The sequence below is a fragment of the Scardinius erythrophthalmus genome (assembly GCF_964197995.2).
Source record: "Scardinius erythrophthalmus genome assembly, chromosome: 24".
Classification (NCBI taxonomy): Eukaryota; Metazoa; Chordata; class Actinopteri; order Cypriniformes; family Leuciscidae; genus Scardinius; species Scardinius erythrophthalmus.
The window spans coordinates 4,332,265-4,342,807 of NC_138244.1; the positions used below are offsets into that span (position 1 = coordinate 4,332,265).

General features: G+C 37.8%; 1 protein-coding gene across 1 annotated transcript; it reads right to left on the minus strand.

Moving 5' to 3' along the window:
- Positions 1 to 620: 620 nt before the first annotated feature.
- Positions 621 to 3,977, minus strand: LOC308684268 (uncharacterized protein). The gene is made up of 2 exons (XM_081355382.1): positions 3,750 to 3,977; positions 621 to 3,345 (listed from the first exon to the last, which is right to left on the minus strand). The coding sequence occupies exons 1-2, from the start codon at positions 3,826 to 3,828 to the stop codon at positions 2,003 to 2,005; spliced, it is 1,422 nt and encodes a 473-aa protein (XP_081211508.1). The 5' UTR covers positions 3,829 to 3,977; the 3' UTR covers positions 621 to 2,002.
- Positions 3,978 to 10,543: the final 6,566 nt, after the last annotated feature.

Genomic DNA, 10,543 nt, shown 5'->3' on the forward strand with positions numbered 1-10,543 from the left:
CTAATAACTTATGAAGTAATTATTTACATTATATATCTACAGTATGCTGCTTATTATAAATTGATACTGCGTTTGGGAGGAACTCTAACACTGTCTTGATATTGTCGTGTATATCGGCTTTAAAAAGACGCTGTATTCTTTGTATTCTGTGTTTCATGATATCAACAGTGCTTTTGATGTAATTCTCTCCAAATCAGCCGATAGCTAAAGCTTCCCACGTTCGTTCTTTTCCACCCTTAGACTAGGAGTCTAGGACTGACTTATAATATAAAAATATATAGACTAATGATCGCCTCGCATTCCCACTATCAGGATCCTCACTTCATCATCATCATCATCATGAGAAGCTGAAGAAGAAGAAGGAATGCAAATGCAAAGAAGGAAGAATGGGGTAAAAAAGATATGCTCTTTCAAACCAAGCCTTATCATTTAATTTTGCTTTTCTTTTTTAGGATTTATACATCATCATCATGAGAAGCTGAAGAGAAAGTGAAACCATAATGCAAAGAAAAACAATATTTAGCAGAGGGGTAAGAAAAATAATCAGAGATGTGTTGCACAAGTCGCACAAGTACATTGACCTTGTTGTCTTAGAAATCCACAACAGAGCTGTTAATGTATGTCCCATTTTATTGAATATGAAATTTGAGATTTTGCACTCCTGAAGGAAATGAAAAAAATGCTGTAACTGTTTTAAAATATCAGTCTAGAGTCCTAAATCAGATAAATAAGAATATCCTGGTAATATTGTGCAGAGAATGTATACAACAACAACAACAACAATCTGATCTGGCAAGTTTGTTAAAAGTTTAATAACATGATGAATGTTTGACTATCTGTGTGAATTTGGGCTGGGCAATATAACAATAAATTGTATTTCTCAATATTTCTCATATCTATTGTTGATTTACAATATCTCTGTTTACATATTTGCTCTAAATTACTTAAAGGCGTTATATTTTGCGTTACAATCATGCCATTATTGTGAGTTCAAATCCAAGAGAAACTGATCAAATGCATAAATGCCAATGCATTGTGATTGACGTTTATTTATGCATATAGTAAAATTAATAAAAACATCTGAATTCTTGGTTAAATTGTAGAAGAGAGCAGATACTAACTTTCTGAAGATGAGATGTGAATGCAGTCATTTACATCAGACAACAAAACACACACACACACACACACACACACACACACACACACACACACACACACAAACATTTCGTCCATAACTTATGTGAAGCACATGAGAAACTATTAAACGACTGAAAAAAACAATGAGAAAACAGTTTTCTGTAGAGCTGAAGTAATGGTCATTTAACAGATTTGACATTATCCAGAGTGAGGGCCTTTGTTCATTTGTACAAACTGATGTTTTAGTAGATGTTTAGCAGCCGTTCCAAAGAAAAACATGAAGAATTTCAACACAATTAGTTCATGATTAAGAGTAATTTCCTCATTATAGTGACTTTGACGTAAAAGGAGTTTGTTTGAAACTTTCAGTGGCAAGTAAATGAGATCTAAACAAAGAGTGAATGTTAAGAGAATTTTGTCATTTATGTTTTTATCTACACATAATTATGTAGCATTATGTAGTTAAGTGTCTAAATATATATTTACACACACACACAAACACACACACACACACACACACACACACACACACACACACACACACACACACACACACACACACAAATTCCAACACAGAATACATTATTTGAGATATGGTGTATATGACATTGTGATATAAATGTTTGGGATGGTACAGAAATAAATTTTAAAGTCAGTAGACAAATTAAACAAACTAGTGTGAGAGTGTGCAGTAAGAAAGTTTTCTAAAGGTGCATTGGGCCAAAAGTGCTTTAATACTTGAAGAAGCATTAATGTATATTTGAAATGTTAACATAAGATCAAAATCAATATCAGTATTAACTTGTTTTGATCCAAAGTCAATCAGATTATATTTTGTGTTGTGTTGTAGTCACTATTACCGGCTTCAAGTTACTCTAAAAATATATTGAAATGATATACTGCATAAAAATGAAATGAAAGAACCAATAAATACACAACAGCATGGAAAAATAATGAAAAAAATAACACACTTTACAGATTCTCTCTTTAAATGGGAATACGCTATTGTAAATCCTAATATTAGCAGCATTATTGTCATCTTCACTAAAAACAGAGTAAAAACAGCTGCAAACCCCATTGAGAGCATCACTCCAACTGAACAAAACAGGAATAACTTGAGTGCAAACACTAGAGTTGTCCGAGTCTGCATTTGATCTGGGTTAATGGAATAAATTGTGCATAAATGAGCCCCGAATGTGAGTCCAGGAGCCGCGTGACACGCGATGAGCACGTCTGACCACGACCTGACGCTGACAACTGTTCCCAGGGCCAGTCCTAGACCTGATATGAACACTATACTGGGAAATGCAAAGATCATGATTAAATACATTATGATTTGATGTCCGTGTCGAGAATTCGATAAGTCATAGTATGTCACTGCAATTGTGAAAGAGGAGAACACGATCAAATTAAACGGAACGGCAACATTTGGATTCAGAATGTTTCTTAAAGTGACCGTAAAACTAACAAGTGCAAACAGTATTTCTCTAAAATAAAAACGTTCATGCTGTCCTTTAGTGAAAATAAGTGCAGCATTCAGTAAAATGAGTAAAATCCATCGTGCAATTTCGACTGAATTGTCATATTTTAGTGAGAAGAGCTGATTTTCCTCATGCACATCTTGTCTCGTCTCTTCTGTTTTTAACGTTTGTGTCAATACTGAGTAAAATCGGTGAGCATTGAGCCAGACTAGCTTGTCTATTTCCGCTACGAGAGCTGCTGTTTGAGCAGGTTTGGGTTCAGAGGCTCTGATCATGTGAAATCTGCCTCCACATGCGTTGATCATTTCTCCAGCGATCCCTCTGGACGCTCCTGTCAAACGCTCCTGGTGATTTTGGTGCAGAAGAACAATGCAGTACTGAAGAACTTCTGCTCCCAGCAGCTCCTGGACTCGCTTCACAACATCACACTCTTCTGATTCTTGATCTTCCAGATTCAGGAGCATTAAAACGGCGTGAGGTCCAGGAGACGAGAGAAACAGCGCTGTTGTGAAGCTCTGTCTCGCTGTGTCGTCCTCACAGAGGTTTGGTCCAGTGACCAGCATCATTCTACGACCCTCGTCTGTAATTACTGGAGTCTTTACAATCTCTCTGTCCTCCTGTCCACCGTCTTTCCTTCGTGACAGAATATCTGCAGCGCTGAATCTGGAGTCGCCTCGCATTCCCACTATCAGGATCCTCACTTCATCATCATCATCATCATGAGAAGCTGAAGAGAAAGTTAGAGATGAAAATATCAGAACATATTATTTGAATTTAACTATATAACAGTGTCTTGACTCGCTCTGATATAATTGCTCATGTAAAACATTTTTGCTTTAACACTCTAATGCATGGTAATTAATTACATTATGTTTATTTGTTTTTTAAAGAAAATATTTGCTTACAAATTTCTATTGACTTACATTAAATCCCTAAATGCATGGTGTCCACTACAGTGGTCAGATTTATTTTTAGTTATTTGAATTTTTTTTTTGGTTATTGTAAAGTACAACAAATATGATAATATTTTTTAAAACATTATGTACAAGACTAATTATACTGTTGTTTTAAGTAAAAAGACAGTAATGCATGCATCAGAACAGTATAGGTCAGCATTTGCATTGCACATACCTTCACCATGTATAGATGTGATGTGAAGTGCAAGGATCAGTGTGAAGAGCCATTTTGGTTCGGTCGTGTTAAGTTTCATTTTTCAAACTGAGTAAAGCCAGTGTTAATCAGCGAATTAAAAATGTAATCTTACCATATATCCAAAATTCTGAAGCATATTTACTCACAGTAGCCTATGATCGTTTCATTTAACAGCACTGACAGTGAAGTTGAATCCTATTTGTTTGCTTTCACTTTTGATACTGATCGAGTGATTCCCCAGACATATTTACCATTGAGTCGTATGTCCACTTATAATAAGTAATCATATAATGCAACCAAGGTCGAACAGATTGGAAGAGAGGCATTTTCAGTGAGTTTAGTATACAACGCATATCAGAACCGAAGGCACGCACGCACGGCAAGTTTTATATAGATACAGACAGTTGGTCTGGGAACGCCCCCGGGAACGCCCCGTCACGTGATGTGAATTTAGCCCGTGGGGGAAAACATTGCCTTGGCGCTCATTGAAGTACACGGGACAATCATGCCGAAAAGTTGCTGTGTCGTTTTCTGTACCGCCAATAAACAAACAAATTATGAATTGAAGTTCAACATCCTTCCTAATAAACACACAGAACCGGAAAGGAGGACAAAATGGCTTTTGAGCTTTCTTTTTTGAGATTACTGTGTGAGTAGATCCCTGTGTGATATATAGTAGTGGGTGTTAAACTCGTATTAGCTAGATTTGTCTACATCCCTTACGAAAAAGAACTATAGTAATCCTATAAGATTTCTATAGTAGTGTTTAATACTTCTGTGATGTTCTGTAATACCTCTATAGTATCCCAATTCCTATAGGATTACTATAATATTTTGTCCCAAAATACTATAGTATTCCTAAAGTTGTTTTTCATAAGGGATGTCTCATTCACATTAGCGTTTTCAGCTGAAGTCTTGATAGGCCAATCGCAAACCTATGGAGTAGTTCGAGGTCTACACCAAGCGGCAACCTCCCCGTCTCTGGCCCTGTCCCAAATGGCACACTCCGGACTTGTGGACTTCCTCAGAGTCCACACTTTGGTGACGTAATGTAGTGCAGACCTATATGGCCCTTGGCGCGAGTCCACGAGGGCGCATTGAGAGGTATTTTGGGACAGACTCAATCGTTACGCCAGAAATAACGGCCTGGTTGTTGCTGGACAGGAGAAATCACGTTTTTGCGCTCCGACGTCTTAGCTCCATGTCAACTACACAGCTTAATTTTACAGTTCTATATTTTTATATTGTGCATGCCACCTGGGCATTATAGATACATCATGCTTATTTAAAAGATGTATACAGTTGTAGCTAGCTACATAATAATACATAATGTTCCATTTGAACTAAGATTACAATTTTAACACATAATGAAAATGTGCATGAGTTTCAGATGAATTTACAGGTTTCAATATTCATACTATGTTTACATATGACTCAGTAAAGCCCAGACATTCAGTTCTATTTATTTAATGAATTATAATGTGATCGTATTATTCAACACACTATTATTATGTTTGAGACATCAACCACTGCTCGATGACCATAATGTTTGTATAAACTGTAGGTAACAACTAGTAAAATATACATCTAGGTAATAAAAACTAATATTTTCTTCTCAGCCATGTCAACAATTATCCGTGAGCGAAATCTCCTCCCGTCTGTTGTCTGATTGGCCTTTCGCAAGGATTCCTGGGTAGTTAAAGTGCGTGGAGCCTGCATCTATGCGGGCTTCGCGGAAGACCGCTTCAAGGGTACGTAGGGGGCGCTGCTGAGCACACTTCAGAGCGGTAAAATGCTGAATGGGACGGTTTATGGACTCGTAGACTCGGCGAGCACGCGCAATTCAAGTCCACGAGACCGAAAGTCCACATGAAGTGCGCGATTTGGGACAGGGCCTCTCTCTTGAAACCAACACAGAAGTGAGTTAAACTGCAATTCATTGACTGGCCGCTTGAGGCTGGCTGCACAAGTGAGTCAAATCTGTATCTCCCCCATGTTAAAATGACCAACTTTACAGCAGAAAAAAACATGTTTACAGCCTGGATCTCTATGTGGCTTTGGTCTATACAGCTAATTTTGCCCTTCATAACAACTGTGAGGGGGGTGAATTTTTTTATAACTCATCCGTTTAGTTGATTAATATTTAAAGTTCTGCATAATTAAGGGTGTGTCCACTTTTGAGTGACAGGTGGATTCCCGCTGATGTCAATGCTAGCCGTTTGTCTGCTGTTTAGCCGCGTCACTTCACCTCAGCAAATTTTAGCTGCTGAACTTGCCATCTCCGCAGTGTTTGTGCTTTTTTCGGGATTATTTCATACAATTTAATACACCCATTACTTCGCCCACGGCTTTGTATTCCGTTGTTGTCGTCGAGTATCTTTCGAGAGAACAACTAGCACTGTATTTCAGTTGTTTTCCTCTGTGAACATGCACTAATGGATGTCTGACAATTTCGTTGCTTTTTGGAGTTTTCAGATTTAAAAACGTCTATAAAGGCTCGTTCGTTCTGCTCTCACGGAACAGATAGATTATAATATGTTTATGTAACGTTACCGTCAGATGAAATCCTGCAGGTGTCTGCGCTTTCTCTGTCCATGCAATAAATGCACATCCTTGAATGAGCGCGGATTTCTAGCGCATTTACTTGAACTTCATAGGTAATATATCTATGGTTTAACCTATTTGAGAGGCGGCCAAAATCAGAATTTAAAATGAACTGAAGCTCTCTACGAACTTGACGAGCGATGCCGTGCTGACGGACCATAGACTATAAAAAAGAGTGACTGTGGGACTGACATGTATGCACATAAATCACTGTCACACACACTCTCTCAGAGTAATAGTTACTGCATAATACATTTTTCAACTAGCAGAATAGTACAGAATCATGATACACAGTCTCACTTGTAGCCATGTCTTTTAATAATATTTCGAAGGGCAAAAACAGGAACTTTTAATTTGGCTTTACATCGTCAACTGTCACTTTAGCGCGAGGCCCTGTGCAGTCACAGACTTGGTACTTTCCATAGGGTACTTTCAGTAGCATTACCTCCCAAGCCTGAGCTAACTCGATCACGTCGAGCGTTGAGGCGCGAGCGTGATTTCAGATAGCCAGGCTCCTCCAGCTCCACTCACGCCCCGCCTCTTTGCCCATTTTCTATTATCCGAGAGTGACGCAAGGTGACGCGAGGCCAAGATGGCGACGGCCGACTCCGCCCACTTTAGGCTTCAAAAATGCTCTTCAGAAACCTACGGGTGACATCACGGACACTATGTCCATATTTTTTTACAGTCTATGGTCTACACTCAATTCAGACTGTAGTCTGTGAGTTAGGGATAACATCAGCACAGTCCCTCGGCAACTTTGTACTACAGATCACCGTTTTACAAAAGGATTAATAGCTTCGAGTGAAGCATACGTACAATTGTTAAGTGACAAGGTTTTATGGAGTTACAGTATGCAACATATGAAAGTTGATTGAGTAGGCTAATGTTGCCGCTACAGCTACCGGGATGTCTTACCTGGAGATTCAACCAGATAACAAAATATGTCTGAAAACGACACGTCCGGCCATTTGGTTGGGTCTTTGACCCAGTTTTTAATTAAATAAGGGCAATCTCATAACCTATAGCAGTTAATTTTGCAATGTACAGTTGCCGGTCGGCAGGCGTCAATGACTCGCAATGAGACATTTTTGTCATTCAAATACACACGATGTTCGCTGTGTTTTCCCCCACGCCGACTCCACCCGCCTCGCCACGCCCCCAACTATGACTAGATGCCGACTACCAGTATACTCAAAAACCAATCAGAACTTTAATTTCAACCTCACTGTCAATCACGTCTAACTGAACTTTGGACTTTTGAGCGCGCCTCAGAAAAATACTGCTGTACCCTGGTAAAATATTACGGAAATATCCTTGTTTGACGATCAATATTATAGTATACTGACTGGGAAACACAGTCATCTACAATATTTTGTCAGTTTTGTTGTGTATTTTCTGACGCATGTTTGTTTACAGAACTAAGTTAGCGATGACGATTCGCTAATGAATGACTCTTTTGAGTCGGTTCTATTGAATATCAGAAGGATCTCTTTCGGATGCTGATGCGGTCTGAATCATTTGGATTGCTCACTCACGAGCTGAATCGTTTGTAAGAGGATCATACTCGGAACATTAACGGGATAATGTAGAGCACTAATATCCCTGGATGAAGTGGAATATTTCCCTACTACAATCCATTACTATCCAAGCCAGCGATGAAGGTCTTTATTAAGTTCAACATCTGCATGGCTCTTTGAATGACTCCTGCATCTAAAGACATTTTCAAACAGAACAGTTTAAGTACACACAAGGGCGTGTACTTTTATCTCCCCAACCCCCCCACAAACTACGCCCCTGAGTACACAAAAGCATTTAAAATACCATGACATGTTTTAGACATAAATACCATGCTACCAGAATAATCAGGTGATCAATTATATCTACAGTAAACCACAGTATTGCAATCTCTGTTCCATATTACTGCCATTGTAGTCTTTTTGAAAGAACTTATGCTTCTTATGAACTTATGAAAAGAAGTTATGCTTAATGTCTTTGCTGACGTCATAAAATTATAACACATCACTATTATTAGCCATTTTGTGGTCAATAGCTTTCATATTACTAATGTAAAATAATAGGCTATGTATTTCTGTGTATATTATACAACACGTAAACACTCACGCACGCATGCACACAAACACTCATACACACACACACAAGCATCAGCCATAAAATAAGAAAGATTGAACCAATGAGCACACAACCAAATGGTAAAACCAGTATAATAACAATTAGGAACTGAGTCAGCGGTTTGTTTTTTAAATTGAAATGTACCATTGTAAATCCTAATGTTAACAGAATTATTGTCATCTTCACACCAAGCAGAGCAAATAACTCATTCATAAACCGCACTGAGAGTGTCGCCCCCACTGAACAACACAGAAATGACCTGAGAAAACTGGCAAAGACTGGCGACTGGTGAAGAAGATTGCAAAGTGAAGACACATAAGCCCCTATTGTGACTCCAGGAGCCGCGTAACACGCTATGAGAACATCTGACAACGACATGACGATGATGATTGTCGCCTCGCATTCCCACTATCAGGATCCCCACTTCATCATCATCATCATCATCATCATCATGAGAATCTGGAAGAGAAAGAAGGAACGCAAATTCAAATGAAAAGAAGGAAAAATGGGGTAAGAAAGATATGTTCTTTCAAAACAAGCCTTATCGCATTTAATTTTGCTTCTCTTTTTTGGGATTTATACAGGAAAACGAGACCAATATTCTGATGCAGAAGAAGGAAAGCCGTAAAGGTTTGGGAATGAAATCAGAGTGAGCAAATGAAGACAGTTTTGAGTTATTATAGGTATACTATTTATTTAAAAATGTAGAAACATTAAAGAGCAGGTACATTAACTTCTGCCTGTACAGACAGAATCACCGTAAAAAGCAAGTTTTGTCATGGTTAATTTAATCGTACAACCTAAAGAATAAATGTAACCATTACATGTAGAGACTAGGACTGACTTATAATATAAAAATGTATAGACTAATGATTGGTTGAAATCATTTGGAAAGTGAAATCTCCATGAGTGGTTGTTTTTAAAGGAATAGGCTAGTTAACCCAAAATGTAAATGTGTCCTTATTTATTCACCCTCATGTTCTTCCAAACATGCACTACTTTCTTTCCTCAGTCGGTTTTTTTTTTTTTGCTGACATGAACAGTTACAAGAAGCCATTTTATTTAAAACAGTCATACTCTCAGTTTGTAAACAGTCTTACATTTCTGCACTGTAAAACATAATTAATCTTTGTCACTACTGAGTGAACATTTAATGTACAGCAATATTTTAACGGAGTCTCAGTCTCTGTTCAGCTGATTGGTGGGTTTTGAGACAACAGTAAATTAATAATATTTGTTATTTATATTTATTTACAGTTAAATCTCCAGATGAGGAAATCTGATCTGCACTGCAGGTTGAAATCATAACAGCAACATGATCTTTATAAATTTCAGGAAAACTGCATTGGTTTCACTGCAGAAGAAGTAAGCGGTCATTTGTCAGATGTTTTCATCCAGAGCTATAGCAACAATTATAACTAAAATATATACATAATAATCTTTATTCATGATTTAATTGCTGTTTGTGACTTAATCTGATGAGGACTGCCTTCTAAAAATTACTATTAATGAACCAAACAGTAATGCTACATAAAATAGGTAAGAACTAACCAGGTTTTCTATAATTACCTTGAGAAAACTCATTACCAACTCTAAAATTGACCGAATGACTGAACCAGTGAGCACACAAGAACATGAAAAAATCAATATAAAATATACAGTTTCATTCTTCAAATAGCGATACACCATTGGAAATCCTAATATTAGCAGAATTATTGTCATCCCACCAAGCAGAGCAAACACTTTCACAAATACCACTGAAAGTGTCGCCCCAACGGTACAACATAGGAATGACCAGAGTGCGTAATTTTTTACGAATAATTTGTGGCTAATAATTTTATTGAGAAATATGAATGCATAAGCTCCACCTGTGACTCCAGGAGCCGCGTAACACGCGATGAGCACATCTGACCACGACCTGATGCTGATGATTGTCCCAAAGACCAGAGATAAACCCAGAACAAATGTGAAACACATGATTATAGCAAGCAGAAGAATTAGTAACCTGACACAATATGTTAAAATATCCACTATGA

Coding starts and splice junctions, on each gene's coding strand:
- LOC308684268 (XM_081355382.1), bottom strand. CDS start 3,828: ATGAAACTTAACACGACCGAACCAAAATGGCTCTTCACACTGATCCTT. Junction 3,346..3,749: donor CACATCTATACATGGTGAAG/GTATGTGCAATG, acceptor CTTTCTCTTCAG/CTTCTCATGATGATGATGAT.